Source organism: Labeo rohita, chromosome 18 (assembly GCF_022985175.1).
Source record: "Labeo rohita strain BAU-BD-2019 chromosome 18, IGBB_LRoh.1.0, whole genome shotgun sequence".
Classification (NCBI taxonomy): domain Eukaryota; kingdom Metazoa; phylum Chordata; class Actinopteri; order Cypriniformes; family Cyprinidae; genus Labeo; species Labeo rohita.
This window is the reverse complement of record NC_066886.1, coordinates 31,531,170-31,549,353: the sequence shown is the minus strand read 5'-3', so window position 1 is coordinate 31,549,353 and position 18,184 is coordinate 31,531,170. Positions and strand designations below refer to the sequence as shown.

Genomic DNA, 18,184 nt, shown 5'->3' with positions numbered 1-18,184 from the left:
GAACAGAATGAGCGATCAACCCGTCAGGGCGTATGAACTCTCAGCACATCTGCTCAGTGCCCACCGAGGGCGAGCGGTCTGCATTTTCCTTAATCTCTGACACAAATCACAATTAGTTACTCTGATCTCTTAAAGGGCTGAGCTGAGACCTTTTTGTCTGGAATGTAAGCAAATCAATACAATACATTATGCATGCCGGGCAGGCAATCTCGCTGAGACCTGCCTTGAGCTGTTGAGCTAAATCTGGACTGGGACAGGATATCGGAATGCCCGATGCTGGCTTTCATACGAGAATGCGTTTACTAATCAAAACGATGAATTGCAAAGTCTTTCTGTGACTGCTCACATGCTAAAAATTGTAATCAATAGCCGAAGGCATAAGAGTTGGAGTGGAAATCTGTCTACTCAACTCTGGGTGACTCTTCCAAGAAACTCATATGGAATTTCCAGAGACAGGTCTTGATTAAAATGACAATCCCATCCATCTGGGACAGTGCGCAGGACATTTGGGAATGAGAAAGGAAACTATTCCTCAGAGCATTAGGAGAACTTTCCATTAAGATGATAGAATGGTTAAGCAGATCTTTAATGGGTTTGGAGGAACATTTTATCACTTCGATGTTGTTCTTTCATAGCTTAGTCGATTTAATGGACTTCTTGCTTACCCTAGTGAAAAATAAAAATGCTACAATGTATTTAGTGCTAAGTACTGTATACTGCAAATGCATGTACATATTTATGTGCTTAAAATTACCCTGCAATTGTACTTTTGGTATACTAAACTGCTATACTTAAAGTCTGCTAAATAAGAACAACTATTTTGTGCTTAATGCAGTTTGTTTGGAAGTAGTGCTGAGCTCCAACTAAAGATATACTGAAGTATATTTGATTGTGCTAAAGTGGAACTATTGCAAGATCAGGTACACTTTAAATATCTTGCATTTAAAGACATATAATATACAATCCTTATTAATAGTGATATTAAAACACATTTAGGCTTAATATTAGGAAATGTGCATTGTGCACAAGTACTCCGATTAATTTTTAAATCAGTCTTGAGTGATATGTCACCAAATACGTTAATATGTTTGAACTATACTTAGTATGAAATAAATGTATTTTAAATATAATGTTTTTTTTACTAGGGCAGGAATCAACTCTCTCAGGTGTTCTGCTAGACACAAATGCAAAATTCAACGTTACACGGTGTTAGCAGTGTGTGGACACAACCACCTTACAATGATAAAAATCCATTCACTCCATTTCACTCCATCCATTTGTTTGTTTAATCCCCCCCCAAAAACTAAACAGTCTCAATTATCAAGCCATTTTGATTCAGAGGTATGATGTCATACTGTTCAGACCCCGCCCACAATCTCTGATATATTGCCCCTTATTAGCATATTTCCACCCTCAGTCAGTTGTATGTTGTTTGCTATTTTCTCTGCACTCAAGCAGCTGTAAGCAATGCAGGTGTTTTGTAGTTGGATGTAAATGTAAACATACAAGTCTTCATTTTCTCCCGACATCAAAGCCACTGAGGACGCAGTGGATTCGTTTTGTTTTTGACGGTGACACGCCAACGAAAACACAAAAAACAGAACAGAGGGCGGAGTGAGCAGTAGCTCATTATCATTTAAAGACACATTCACCGAAACAGGTCCGCTGTGAACAGAGCTGTTTTTGACGAGGTAAGAAAAGTGTTGTTTTAAATAACCATTGAGGAATTTTAAGTTTATTACAGACAATTCATGAAGACCCTAAAGAAAATGTGGAAAATGGCCACCCGATGTCCCCTTTAAGCAGGGACAGAAGTGCACCACTGTAACGAACACAGAATGTGGCACAACAATCGTTTTATCTTGATTATCATGTTTTCATAATTTCTAGAAGCCAAAGTCATAATCCAAACAAAAATTTGATTAATAGTGCAGGCCTAGTTCAAGTGATTGATGAGATGTCTTCTGAAACTCCATGAGGTCTTTTCGTCTGGGGAACATTTAAGCAGGAAACTTTTCCATGTGCTCTCCATTTAATCTAATTGCTGTCTAGGAAAAATAACTGAGTTATTAAATCCTATCCTATATTAATCCTATTTGTGATTTGTAATATACATCCCCTTACCAAAAAGTAGTATACTTCAAGTTTATGTTATTAAGTATATTTAAGTAAAGTTCATGTATATTTTTAAGTGTACTTTATGTAGTGAGCATACAAATATTAGTGTACTAGTAGTATACTCGTAAGTGTACTATTTCAGTACTACTTGGGACTAAATTGGCCTACTTTCTAGTATATAAAAGTATACTTTTAAGTATACTTTAAGTATAACAGTAGTAAACTTTGAGTACACAACAAACAAATTTACATCAAAGTTTTTAGCTTGTACTACAACTACACTAAAAGTGAACTTCTAGGTATACTAATAGTTTACTAATTAAATACGTGTAGTAGCATTTTTAGGACACTTATAGTCTCAGTAAACTACTAGTTTAGTAGTTTTATACTGCAAGTATACTCGTAAGTTTTTTTTTAAGTGAACTTTACATTATATTTCAAGTATACGTCTCTATTTAGGTATTAATTTGTATATATTTTGTTATATGAATATCTGAACATCCAAAACATCAAAATAAAAGATCAGGGCATCTGCTTGTAAACAAAAACTTTATTTTAGCTTCATGCATTCTTTTTTAAACACTTGAATGTGGGTAAGTTTTATAAATAAAAAACAAAGAAATAAACAACATTTTGATACAAAAAACTGAAAAATGACTATGAACTGGATTCAGAATGATAATCAAAACGTAGATGGATTTGATCAACACTCCAAAGCTTTACAGTCATTATTATTACCTCTTCATTGGTCGACATTTTATTCCATAATGTTACAGTTTTGATGCTGTTTTATGTCTGATGATCCTGTTAGATTACACATGGAAGCATCTGTTGTTTCAGTTTCTTCTTCACTTGTGTTTTTTGGAAATTCTGTACAGTAGATGTGTAATAGCGCCCCCTACCATATAACAATGAAAACACGGATTCTAGCAGCACAAGTACAGCTCAAATATATTTAGACCTTTTCTAAGTATAAGCCAAGTATACTTAAATGTCATTAAGTACATGAAGCCCATTTCTGAGAAGTATATAAAAAGTAGACTAAATGTAAACTTTCCTAGTTTTAGTTTAAAAGAAGTATACTAATAGCACACTTGAATAAAGGGTCTGAATCAGTATTAGCAGTAGCAGGCCTAATGTCAGCAGTTGACATCACACTTACCAATGTTGACTTCATCATCCGTTTCTGCGTCGCCAATGCACTCAAACTGGAACTCTTGCAGGGACTGGGAGAACTTCTGGACGGCTGCCGAGAGGTCTGAAATGAAGAAAGACCGTTTTGAAATATGAAAGTGTAACGTAAGGCTAAAATATGGTGATACAATCACATATATTTCCAACAGGACAGTTTAGCAGAACTATCATAGTGCATAAAAGCTGTGACACTCAAAGACTAAGAGTTGAAATCAAACTAAGATCAAGTACTTGATTTAAAGGTGTATCCTCTTTTCACTATGGGAGTCTTTATAAAGAGGCAAATACATAATCTTAGCTCCCTGCTGAGAGTAAATGAGCTCTCATTTGGAGTGCTAAACGTACATCTCAGTCATCGAGAGTGGGTGGAAAGAACTTGAGCAGGAAATGCTAGGCAACTCAATCAAAAACGGTAATGAGACGGCAGAGAAAAGCCATTTCATCATGTCTTAAAGAGGTGATAGACCCGACGGCTTCTCCAAATACCAACAAAAGCTTTCAAAAGCTCTCTGAAAAAGAAAACTCTGAAAAGGTTTTCTCATTACTTTTTCCCTTAATCTTTTATTTGGAAAAGCGCAGGTTTGGAAAATGGCTCTTTCAAGCTTAAGAGCAAAAGATTTGTCAAAAGAGCAAGACGCAGACATTCACAACGTGGCAGGGAACTAACTTTGCACTTTAGACAGTTGGCTTGGTAAATTCTCTATTAAGAAAGGCCTTGAAGAAGCATTGTAGTTCTCATTAGACAGGCCAGAGCTAATATGCAGACTGACACCGATCTGCCACAAGGGAGGTTTGTAATTCCAGAAAGATCAGAAGTTCACTCCATACAATTCACAATCCTGTGACTGCTTTGCTTTGGTCAAATCTATCAATAGCATTGACGCTGAACACTGAAAAATTTCGGAGAACATATAAGGTTATAGTTGAAGCCATATTGCTTATAATTTGCACTTAATGACTTCAATTTTCTTCTATTTTAGCTTTTCAGTGCATCATATAGCTGCAGCAAACAATTTGCATTAATTTTCTGCCCGCTTTTTTAACCTGACAAGGTCAAGAGCACACAGAAATAACATTTCTGTAACTCTTGGCTGTTTGAATCTCACGTACCAAACATAAATACAGTCCAGATCATACAGAGTTCACTAGGGAGGATACAGAGAGCACTGCAATCTCATTTATATTAAATACTGGAACATTCCACTTACAGGGGTCAATCTAATGGCCGCAGATTCTATGTGGATAAATTAGCCATGATTTCTAAGTAAAGAAAACACTGCAGCAAAGGGCAACAGGATGTGATGTGATTTTTTCCATATCCCATAAAAACAACACAGCATATCATACGCTTTGGTATTTTTTTCCCCTAGTGTCACAATTGTAGTCCACTAAAATATAGTTTTTCATAACATTTCCATTTTTTTCTGACCTTTAGAATGAACTTGGTTATATCTACTGTGTTTAAGATCTACATGCAAATTAGGTTTGATTTTATTGACTAGCTTATTATTAGGAAAGACTAAAAATGAGTAACAGCATCCCTATGAAAACTGTTTTCTGCTGAATACTGATCTTATATTGATGTGTATAGGCTGAAGGCAGCCCACCAAGAATGTTATCATCTGTTGGTGTGTACACAAATATAGATATTGTTACAGTTATCTTTATAATTATAGTTCTTGGTGTTAGCAGGTCTTTAGAAGTGATTGACAATTACTTTCAAATGCTAAATTGAAATACATTTGAGATGAGGTTGAAAACTGGATGTAGAATTGCCATTCAAATTTGATTAGCATACAAGGAAAGAAAAAAAATCCATATAACTGTTTATTTTAAAAGCCTAGTTTGTCCAAAAATGTAATGTATAGATGGATGTTTAAAATGTGAAATATATTATAGAAATATGAATTCAGTTTTAAATATTTTATTAATAAATAAATTAACATTTCTGGAAGACATTACACAAGTTTATTTATTTATTTATTTATTTATTTATTTATTTTTAAATTCTGAATTAAATTTCTCTTCTTGTCATTCAACAAATGGCAAATAAATTCAAATAAATTCCTGATTTGAAAGGGAGCTAATATTTAAAGACCCAAATTAAAATTCTGCCAATATACTCACAAGTTTTATATGAGTTTCTTTCTTCTGCTGAACACAAAAGAAGATATTCTGAAGAATGTGGGTCACCAAATATTTGCTGATCTCCACTGACTTTTATAGTATGAAAAAGAAAAAAAAAGAAAAAAAAAAAAAAAACTATGGAATTCAAATGTAAATTTTACCCAACCCTGACAGCAATGAGCTAAAACCCCTCATAACACCTTAGTACAATAAACTAAGCCGTTTCCATTTGCAAACATCTTGCTTCCTACTGAAAGATAAGGTTCAAGTCTAGTTACAGCCTCTAACAGAAATAAACACAGGAATTTAATCCGGTATCAGGTTTTATCTGTGGCCTTATGCGTCGCCCATAGCACTGAGAGCACATAACAAGGTTATCCACCGATGTGTTGAGTGAGCATGTATATCATCTCATGCCATGCACCAACTCTGAGACTCCAGGGTGCCGGTCAATAATCTGTTTGAGATGTGAGTCTGCTCAGTCAAGCTGAATGAGCCTCATCAATAATGCAGTGCCCTTCACCTCTCGTACCGTCAGACAGGATCGCCACTGCAGCGCTGATCCACAACTACAGTACTTTCCTGTAGCCTTCAGTGAGAGCATTAATGTCTAATAGGCCTGGCTTTTCCCGAGATCAGAGGTTGAGTAAAATGGAAGCGGGTGTCTTGAGGGGCGAAGGAGGAGCACACCTGCTGCTGTCCAATTGGCTTTCAGATTCAACCTGGAAAATCGCACCTCGGCCATTGAGGTTTCCCTAGTGGGCACTTTGCTTCCTTTTCCTTCCTGTATTACCTCAGCTCTCCAAACTGTCTCTTTATCTCTGTAGGAAATGGCTTGTAGATCTGCTGTCCATCTCCACACAGTTGTCACTTTGAGCCGCTGTCATTTCTTTCTCTCGCCTATTAAGTGTAGAACATGCTGTCCGTCACAACATGCTGCCTTCATACCTTCAGGGAATCACTGAGCTGGGATTGTAAATGTTCTTGGCTCCATTTCAAACCTTAGCGAGCCGCCTCGCTGCCTACTGTTTACATGCTCTAAAGTAAGCAGATGCTTTCTGAGTCAGCATCCTAATCTAAACGAAACATCATAAGCAACTGAAATGAAAGGAAACAACTTTGTTGTCTAAAGATTGACTGATAATGGCTTTTACTGATATTTTCCTCAGATATTTAAGTATTTTTTGGTTATTGGATATGTACAGATGCCCGTTTCCGCCACTGAATAAAAAATTTAAAAAAGTTATTGCAACCTTTTATCTCACAATTCTGACTTTTTCTCAGAATTGTGAGATGTAAACTCACAATTGCGAGTTATAGCGAGATATTAAGTCGCAATTCTGAAAAATAAAGTCAGAATTGCTTGAAATAAATTTGTAATTCTTAGAAATAAAGTCAGAATTGCGTGAAATACACTTGCAATTCTGAGAAATAAAGTCAGAATTTCGAGATATAAACTTGCAATTGTGTGAAATAAACTCGCAATTCTGAGAAATAAAGTCAGAATTCCGAGATATAAAGTCGCAATTGTGTGAAATAAACTCGCAATTTTGAGAAATAAAGTCAGAATTCCGAGATATAAAGTCGCAATTCTGAGAAATAAAGTCAGAATTCCGAGATATAAAGTTGCAATTGCGTGAAATAAACTCGCAATTTTTAGAAATAAAGTCAGAATTCCGAGATATAAAGTTGCAATTGCGTGAAATAAACTCGCAATTTTGAGAAATAAAGTCAGAATTCTGAGATATAAAGTCGCAATTCTGAGAAATAAAGTCAGAATTCCGAGATATAGTCACAATTGCATGAAATAAACTCGCAATTCTGAGAAATAAAGTCAGAATTCCGAGATATAAAGTCGCAATTCTGAGAAATAAAGTCAGAATTCCGAGATATAAAGTTGCAATTGCGTGAAATAAACTCGCAATTTTGAGAAATAAAGTCAGAATTCTGAGATATAAAGTCGCAATTGCGTGAAATAAACTCGCAATTTTGAGAAATAAAGTCAGAATTCCGAGATATAAAGTCGCAATTCTGAGAAATAAAGTCAGAATTCCGAGATATAAAGTTGCAATTGCGTGAAATAAACTCGCAATTTTTAGAAATAAAGTCAGAATTCCGAGATATAAAGTCGCAATTGCGTGAAATAAACTCGCAATTTTGAGAAATAAAGTCAGAATTCCGAGATATAAAGTCGCAATTCTGAGAAATAAAGTCAGAATTCCGAGATATAGTCGGAATTGCATGAAATAAACTCAGCTTCCATAGATATCAGATCCACCAATGAATGAAAAAAAAAAGAAACTAATTTATACTACATGCAATAATGCCTTAGATTTTGACCCAAACTAGAAATGTTCTAAAACGCCTAATTGTGCTCAACCTTTTTCAACAGCCCTTGTGTCAGAAGCACACTTATGAATCCTAACGATGTTCCCTAAGTAGGCATCTCAACAGGTTTTGGAACACAGCTTTTGATTCAAACATCTGGTGTAATGAATACACTGCCAAGAGTAACACTAGCTGTTCTCACCACTGCATGATGGGACACACGCCAGTAAGAATGAGTACGAGATTTTACGTAATTGCCTAAGTTCACACTGGGTTTTAATAATAAATCAGTAAGCATAAGATGGAATACTGTATTCAAGAAGGATGACAGAGCAGTGTGAGATGTCACAAAGCATTAAACACTCAAACTGACTCACAAAAGCTGCAAGTGAGCATAGAACCAGCTGGAAGCACTCCCTAGAACACACATAGTAAGAGACGCTCGGTGTCATTACCTCCCAAGTTTCAGGGGTAGAACAGAAAAACATTCCCTTACAAGACAATACGAGCTCAAAGGGCAAAACTAGATAGCAGAAGAGGAGCATGTTCAGAGGACATTTCCTAAAAGGTCACATACATCCACCCTGCTGCCTCTCAGACCGTACAAGATTTATTTTCTTTTGCCTGTTACTTCATTTTCTCTCTCTCTCTTACAGTTATTCCCATTTAACGCTAAAGAAATAAATCACTCAAAACTGAATTCAGTCATTATTTACTTGCCCTCATTTAATTTAAAACTCTACTATGGTAATTTTTCATTTTTATGGAACAGAGAATTTTTTTTTTTTTTTGTTTGTTGTTCATATAACATTCAGAAGAACATTCAGATTAAAAAAATCTGTTCGTAATATAATAATATTAAGTATTATTTGTTACATTTTATCCAATGTACTTTGAAAATAAATAAATCACTGAAGTAAATCACTGAAGTAACTTAAAATGCTACTTTCCATTTAAGTTACAAAGTACTGTAAGTAATTACTTTTTTTTTTATAATGAACAACACCAGTGCTATTTTACTATAATTGATGTACTATTATAGTTTTGTTAGCATACTGATTAGATTTTATTCTTATATTTTCTGTTTTCATTCATTTTTTTAGTTGTAATAATATTGTTGTGTTTTTCTTTATTTTTATTAGTTCATCCATATAGTTTTTATTTAATAATTTTATTTTATTTTAATGTTTATTTTATTTCAAGTAATGATTTCTTTTTTTAAATTGTTTTAGTTTTAGTTAACAATAATAACCCTGTATTGAGTCTTCTGAAGCCATATGATAGATTTTTTAATGAGGAATTTTCAGCCCAAAATGTAAGAAATGCTTGTTTTTTTTCTTTAACCCAAATGCTGGGTTCAGCCCACTGGGTCATTTTATTGGGTTATTTTTAATATTTTTACCCATGGTAGTTTTTCTGTAACTAAGCTGCTGGGACATTTTTAACGCTGGGTTTTGATTTGAGTCCTATACAGGAGAGAATGGTTCTCAGCGCTGCCGATTTGCACTTCTTCAGCGAAATTAAGGTTTGTATTCTATTTCATTTATAAAGTCTTTACTGTGCTGTAAAATTTTATTATTTTACGCAACGCAACATGTCAGTCAGCTGCGTCAGCAGCGGTTGTTTCGCAGGATGGAAACGCCTTTTGCCTTGCATAAAATAAATGAATTTTTTAATCTTAAATTTAATCTTAAAATATGTTCTCTAATGTCAGTACTGTTTGTTTATGGGCAGTTTTTTGAGTCAGTCATGGCATCTTTCAGCTACGAGTGAAACACGAGGCCGCAGCCTGAAGTTCGCAGTTAACCCGCCGAACAGCAGACCTTCACCGGCTCAGATTTCAGCAACACACCAGCACACAATTAGCATTATTTCAGTAAAAAGCGATTACAGCGGTTGAATACACTAAAATAAAAATTCTACTTTTAAATGTTACATTTTGTATGTCTAAAATGCTTGTTAAATGAGTTTAAATGTATGTAATGTTGTAAACTGTACTGTACTCTTGTATTTTGTCCATGTATTCTTGCTTAATAATAAATGTAAATCTTTTGATTTTTGCTGTTGCCTTTAGTAATTATGTGTGTGTTTTTATAAGTTCCAGTACAATAGTTGACTTAAATAAAATAACCCAGCATGGTAAAATCATTTAACCTAACTAGCTGGGTCAAAACACTATTTACCCAGTGCTGGGTTGCCAAATAACAAGTTGGGTTGTTTTTAACCCAGCATTTTTTAGAGTATACTTGTTCAGTGTTTAGCACAAAAATATATTGTGGTTGTAATGGGAAATCATCATATGGCCTCAATCGACTTGGAACATAACACATGACATGGATATTATACTACTTTAATGGTGCACTTCTGTCTTTTTCGGGGGTGGGGGAACTTGACAGACCAGTCATTGAACTGTCACTGACTGTATGGAAAAGAGTTGTGTGAATATCTCTTTGTATTCTACACAAACTAACAGCATATGCCCTTGTTATATGAGGGTGAGTAAATGATGACAGAATTTCTATTTTTTGTGTGTAAACTATCCCTTTAAACACGATCCAATGTGCACACGCATGTCGGCACTTAGCAACATTCCCGTTATGACATTAACAAGCACGTCGCATCTGGCGTGTAATTTTGCAGCGAGTGTAATTACAGGGCATGCTGTGGAACCTGGCAACAGGGGCAGTATGCACATATGACGGGCTTCCAGCCTGCTTTTATCACAGGTTTCATCTCATGTCACACCTCCACACGGCCTGCCATGGAAGAGTGCCTCTATAGCTCACTGCCTGTTAGGTAAAAGGACATTTCCTCCGGCCCTGCTACAACAACAAGCCATAAGAGACAGTGACGGTGCTTGTGCTTAATAGTGTGTTGCAGATAGTGGGTGGCTGCGTGTATGCGTATGTGTTTTTTTTTTTTTAATGTGTGTGTGGGTGTGTGTAGAGAAAAGGCATTTTAGTTCTGTGTTCACATTCCAAAATGTTCCATCGGTTGGAACACAGTCAATAATGAGGCAAATCACACCTTTTATAGTGATAATATGATCTCACACGCAAGTCTCTATAAAAGCAACAAATACAGAAGACAGCACAGCATCAACTGTAAATCACAGTTCAGTAAATTGTACTGCATGACACTAAATTTAAACATCGGTAATGGTTTAAAGGAAGCTTTGACGTAACATAAAATCACAATCAAAGACCATTTTACTTGCCTAATAAGGGTTTGAAATGAACGTTTTCAATTTGAATGTAGCCTCAGATATGACATTGAGGGAAAAAAAAAAATCAGGGCTGCAAATGAAGAATTCATACCCATAATTTATTCATTTCTTCCCCATGATTTATTAATTCATTCCCGCATATTAGGCAAATTGTGACCATGTTTTACTAATTTGTTCTCACAATTTATTAATTCATTCCCTTGTTTAATTTAAGGCAGTACAACTTTAAATTTAAGTAGTATGAATAGTACAATGTGCCAAACTAAAACTAAAACTATTAACTTTAACTATTCGTGGCCACAATATATTTTATTAATATTAATATATAAAGTCCAGGGTTCTGTACACTGGTCTCTAGCCAAAACAGAAATCTCATACATCTCATAATTCACAGCTTGAATTTAAATATATTTGCTATTAAATCTGATTCTGAGGCTTTTAGCTTTAAGAATCTCATGCAAAATAGAAATAAAGACAACATTCTTTGTGACTTCTCTAGTAAAACAGCATTTATAATATCAATTAGCAGACAGGTTATCAATTCATAAAGTACCCTAGTAAAAAAATACTAGATTTAAAATGCATTTATTTTATATTAATTATAGTTCAAGTCTATTAACATATTTACTGACATATTGCTCAGGACTTACTGATATAAAAACTACTTGCACAATGCAAATTTCTTAATATTAAGCCTACAATACATTTTAATGTTACTATTGATGAAAACTGTATGATTTTTAAATAATATCAGTCTTTAAATGCAAAATATTTAAAGTGTACCTAAAGTATACTTGCAATAGTTCCACTTTAGCACAATCAAATATACTTAAGTATATCTTTAGTTGGACTTCAGCACTGCACAATTAAAGTGCATTAAGCACAAAATTAGTTGTTCCAATTTAGCAGACTTTAAATATGCTAGTTTAGTATACTAAAAGTACAATAACAGGGTATTTTTATTAAGTATATAATATGTAAATGTATTTGTAGTATACTTAGCATAAAATAAATGTATTTCAAATACATTTTAGTATATTTATTTTTCACTAGGGTAATCAGATGTTTCCTCACAAACGTCAGCATACTGAATTCGGAGTATTAAAGCCTCTCCTCCACAAAACAAGCCAAACCTTTCTCACTCCAAAGGCAATAATGATTATCAAAGTCATGCCCCAAATATCATCCCAGCATATAATTTCATGATGATAAAATTCCCATGCTCTTCTCATCAGTATATCGACGGCAAATGTTTCTCAGTGAAAGCAATATAGTGCATTGCAATAAAGAGCTAAAGGTGCTTTCGGCATCTGTAGAATGACACGCACAAGTCGTGGCTTTGCAGCATTTATCAAACCCTTAGGAAGTGAGAACGATACCAGATGAGAAGCTGCACCTAAAACATTTCACAGGTATTGCACGTCTTTCTGTACTTGATTACAATAAACATTACTTTATCAAAAAAAGAGAGGGGGAAAACAATTCTGCTTTATATTTTTACAATGGGTCATTAACAAGGTCATCGGATGCAAAACTCACTTTTACATGTTGTTTGAACATAAATGTGTGTTGGCAGTGTGTCCACCCTATTATGATAAAAATCCACCCAGTGGTATTTTTGTAATCTTTATAAGAAATATCCCCTTTTTCAAATCAAGCCATTCTTAGCTTCTTGTCGGTGTGGCGTCACACCAACAGAGGCCGCTCCCACGATAGTTGACTGACATGACCGTTTTACCTTAGACCCGCCCTGACTAAGCTGTAACAGTCCGACTCCGACCGCAAGGGAAGACAACAAGGTCTCCGATTGAGCGATTGAGGTTTTCTGTAGTTGTATGTAATGATGAATACAGCAGTTGTCATTTACTCCCGACATCTGAGCCGCTGAAGATGCAGAGGATTACTTTACTAAAACATTACTTTTGTTTTAGAAGGAAATGAGCCCAGCGACCTACATAAATGCATCTATATTTGTGCAAATCATTCGTAATGCAGCTTCACCTACAGCAGAAGTGAGTGTAAGGGTTTTATGCATCTTTGCAAATCGCCTTTCCTAATAATGTGCTAGTTAGCAAGCTTAGTGTTTAAACACGTAAACAGACCGGCACATCTCCCCACAGTAGAGAGATGCGGGGTGAGCAGCTCTTAGCATTTAAAGGAATATGCAATAGAATAGCTCGCTCTGAACAGGGCTGATTTTAACAAGGTAAAAACGGAGAAATTTTAACCAAAGTATGTTATAGACTTCTCATTAAGACCCTAAAGAATCATATCAGTTTGTGGAAAATGGGCATCCGATGACCCCTTTAAAGCCAAGTAGGAATATCATCAAGTTAGTGTTTTTAAGCATTTTATTCCAAAATAATAACTCAGCGCAGTAACAATTTAAACAATATATTTTATTTGTGAACTTACGTTCAGCTATTCTTTTTAATAGTTAACTTTTAACTATTTTTGAATGTTTCAGATCATCAGTCATCAAAGCTCTGTAAATATTAGGCAGAGATTTACTTTAAATTTCACCAAGCTGATTACTCACTAAAAACTCCCACAGATCATGTTTTCAACATCTCAAGCCTTATTTTGTTGTAACAAAGTGGTTATATCTAAGTGCGTGAGTTGTTTACTTACTTTTTAAAATTAGTCTTCCCATTAACACCATTGTATTGTTCATTCAGACTGATTTGTGAACGTGGAACGCACACAAACATAAGAGGCAGGAGTTTTATTGCATGAACCAATCACAGTCGAACAACTAGTCATATCTAATCATATCGCAATGGAGGCATTGCCTCCTCTCACGTGACTTCCCCCCATTCATTCTCAATTACCCCCATCAAACTCACGGCACGATATAGTGGGTCTGTTAAAACTCAGTGGGCTCCAGGGGAGGCGAGAGAAACGCGGATTCCTGTTGTAACTTTACCTGCTAGTGTCGCTGTTGCACAATATTTAGAAAAACGAGTGATTTATACACTTTTTAATGATATAGTTTTAGAAGTTTTGTAATACTTTTTTTCTCATCCAATTTTTTTGATGAGGGGAAAGTAAAAAGTATCAATTATTATATTATCATTATTATTCTATACATTTATTATATTAATTTAGACAATTACTATCAAACAATGAGCTTCACCTGAGTCTTCTCCTCCCATTTCTACATTGTTTCCTTCCCATGGTACTACCTGCGCAGATATCAATAACATTACTGGGTTGTAGTTGCCAAGTTGAGGAGACAAGTGGGTTGAAATGTGTATGATGTGTCGACTGTGATGCGTTTCATACAAGATCTGGCAACTGGACAACCTTGGAATATGTTGGCATGATTATTCATATATTGAGGTTTATTGAGGGCCATACAAATTATGGGAGTTTTACCAATCGCGATTGTAGGAAACATATAAAATATGCCCAGTGGGTCTTGTTTTTTAACAGAAAGACTAAAAAAAACTGGGAAAACATGGGAATATATTTAAACGAGATGATAGCGGGATATAATGGCAAAATACAAAAAAAACTCAGGAAAAACGGGAGGGCTGACAGGTATGTTCCTAAATGCTTGTGGATGCATTTCTGAAATGACAAACCATTTGCAAAGAATACAAAGCGCATATACCACTTTTAAAAGCATAGCCTTGTCTAAAAAAACACGGTGGTATCTGTCTATCTGACAAATTCCACAGCACTTGGCCAGGTCTACTGTGTATTTTCATAAATGTGGACAAAATGTGTACAACACAATTCATCTATCCTGTACTGACTGTCACACACGTGAAGGGACCATTAACGTTTCCTTTGTTCGAGATTCATACAAAAGTCATGAAATAGAACGGCCAAATTATAATGTTCTTTAGAAGACTGACAGGTAATGCATCATGGAACGTCTCAGAGAGAACTTGTATTCCTCTGATACCCAATCAGATGCACTTGACAGGAAGACCATACTGATTTGCCACGACAGCGGCCCATCAAAGAGACCCTCTTCTACCTCCAGCTTAACAAGAAGCAAGGGATTGTTCTCTCATCGAACCTTAGGAGTTCCCTGTTCTTTGATTCCACTCAGAGGGGATCGAAAGTGGATGAGTCTTGCTCCAGGTAACGATGACAATCGCTCATCAGCCTCTCAGCGGGGGTGCCCATGTGTCAGCCGGAGGAAATCAGGCCTGGCACTCCTCCAGTCAGCACCTCTCTCAGTCTCCGATCCCCAAGCTGTATCTCAACTAAACGACACCGCACATGCTTGAGACTCGGAAAAAGACACGGAGAGAGGTGATAAATATTTGATCTTTGAATTTACATGGCCAGGTGGCTTCATCGAGACCTGATGGAACACTACTGCTTAATAATGGCCAATTAGATCTATCTCATAGGGCACACAGCACTTTTAGTATTGGCTTGGTGCCACTTCTGACATCCATAGCCTATATATTTTACAACCTACTGTACGTGTTAAATGTTTGTACTTTTCAAGGTGACCTAGATAAAATCACGTGGATTCCACTATGGATGTGACAACTCACCCAAAAAAAAAAAAAACTTCCTGAAAATGTACTCACCCTCAAGCTATCCAAGATGAAGATGATTTTTTTTTCTTCATCAGATTTGGAGAAATGAAGCATTAAATCACTGAAGTGAAAGGGTGCCGTCAGAATGAGAGTCCAAGCAGCTGTTAAAAACATCCCAGTAATTCACAAGTAATCCACACCACTCCAGTTCATCAATTACAACATCAATTGTTTGTAGGAAACAAATCCTCCATTAAGGCGTTTTAACTTTAAACTGTCACTAGGGATGCTAATTTTAACCAGTTAACCATTAACTGACAGAAAGAATTTTGAACGATTAATACAACCAGTTAAATGGTTTAAAAGGTTTTTTTTTTTTCATTAATTTATCAAAATGTTTTAAAACATTTGCTGGATGGTTAAAATTAAATTGCATTTTTGAGAGAAAAGAGAAGAAAAGAGAAATCGCATAGGCCTATAATATAAGTCGCATTTTATTATTACATTCAGAAATAGACATGATGGCGATAAACATAGGCTAGGCTATTTTAGTTCCCCTCACTCCACAAAAAATCCTTTTAATTTAACAGTATTCAGAAAAGAACAAGAATGAAACATATAAGAAGCTAGGCTATATAAACGACAAGCCAGCACAAATTCATTTAGGCTAAAGCAAAACGGAAACTAACGTTGGCGCTCTCATACGCCACAAATCCGAATGTTTCTGTATTCGAGATGTATTTGAATGCAAAAATATTATTTATTACGTAAACCTGGTTTTATACTTCACTCACATTCCAGTATCCACATAAAATGTATTGTTTGACATAATGTCACGGCAGTACATTGATAAAGTTTTTTTTTAATGTATTTTATTATGATAATGGAAAAGCTGCATTGTCAAGTTAGCAATGCTTGGCTGTGTGTGCGCGTGTGTGGCGCCGGCGCAATCACTTGATTTTTTTCCTTCTAACTGTGGAAACGACTCCTAGTCATACAGATAATTGAAACTGTAAACTGTTTGGTTTTATTTGTGTACATTCACAATAAAAAACAATCTTTGTGCTTTTGTAAAATAAAGAAAAACAGGATGCCATTTTCAGCCGTCTTCCTTTCGCGCAGCACAAAAATGAACCAAAACTCTGCATGCTAGCTACTTGTTGAAATGTTTTTTTTCTTTTGTTTTGTTAATTAAGTAAAAATATTTATCGTATAGGCCTATTCATTCATTAAATATAGCCTAGCTTTATTATGTTTTTTCTCCATTCGCTTATAGAAACACTACAGGTGCGTGATGTGATGTGTCCATGTGAATCCTCATGTTCTGTTGTTTGCTGCTTTTTGTGCATGTAAAACATCTTCTAAAATATTTAAATTCTAATTTAAAATAATCTTGTCTGTTAACGAGTGCCGGTTGTCGGTTAGGAAAAATAACTGAAATGAACAACCCTAACTGTCACTGTTGGCCAAAAAACAAGTCCATAATCCATAATCATACTTCCTCCAATGAAGAAGCCGTCTCGTTGGAATTTTCATTCTGACGGCACCCATTTACTGCAGAGGATTCACTGGTGAGCAAGTGATGTAATGCTGAATTTCTCCAAATCTGATGAAGTTATGATGAAGAAACAAACTCCATCTTGGATGGCACAAGGTTGAGTGCATTTTACGCAAAATTGCATTTTTGCATGAACATTTCCTTTAATGAAAATGACCAAGTTTAACTAATTAGTCGCACAAAATACAAAAAAGAAAAAATAAGTAAATAAAAAAAACTAAAATTGCTTTTAAATCAGAATAATCAAGGACATGCTGTAATTGACCGCATAGAGTCTTTAGCTGCAACCCTAGACTCACAGGACGTGATAAATCACTATTAAAACTTTTTTGTCTTTAGTCACATCGCGCCGCTCTGGTTGACAGTGTTAGCAAGATGTTAACACCATGCTCTTTTGAAATAATTCAGTCTAAACTCCCATGCACTTAAAAACAGTCAGTAATTTCCTGCTAAACTCTAAGCTAATACATATTCACTTTTTTATTCTCTATTCTGTTCTAGCTTTCTAACTTGTAATATGTTTTATATTAATCTATTTCTCTGCACTTGGGGGAGCAAATGTCTAAAGTCTGTCAGTATTTCCAGCGGAGGCTTAATTAGATGTTTCTGGCAATCTGAAGTGATGTGTCAACACACTGACAAAATTCTTCAACATGCCACGTCAAAAATTGATGTAAAATTCTGACACCTTTTTACCAACTTACAAGCTGCATCATTAAAGAGAGGGGTTAAGATAACACAAACACAGCCAGCCAAAAAGATACCAAACATCTCTGCCAATCAAATGTGTTGCAGCGGCAAGACAAAACCTCCATTATCAGCCTCATTCAGATGGAAATACTAGCTGTCAGACACGAGAACCACAGACCACAAACAACTTTGTTCACGGTGGCTCAACAGCCTTAGAAATGCATTAATTCTGTATAGAATCACACTTACAAACAAGCATCTTACAGCAAAAGCAAAGTGACATATGCATCTCAAATGGTAATTACAGCATGTCTACAAGGGAAAAGGCAGAATGACAAAACCCTCGTTTTTTGGTGTCGGCTTTGATGCACTAGATGCATAAAAAGCAAAACAATGCCTGATATATATACTGCATAAACAAAAGCAAACAGCCATCCA

At 35.5% G+C, this 18,184-nt stretch overlaps 1 protein-coding gene across 10 annotated transcripts in view; it reads right to left on the bottom strand.

The window, feature by feature from the left end:
- LOC127180894 (rho GTPase-activating protein 42) overlaps positions 1-18,184 on the bottom strand; it is a 126,566-nt gene that overhangs the window by 93,233 nt on the left and 15,149 nt on the right. For all 10 annotated transcript variants that reach the window (XM_051135269.1, XM_051135275.1, XM_051135271.1 and 7 more), the window contains exon 2: positions 3,281-3,376. In XM_051135269.1, the coding sequence (XP_050991226.1) occupies positions 3,281-3,376 (96 nt within the window). The remainder of the gene's footprint in view (positions 1-3,280; positions 3,377-18,184) is intronic.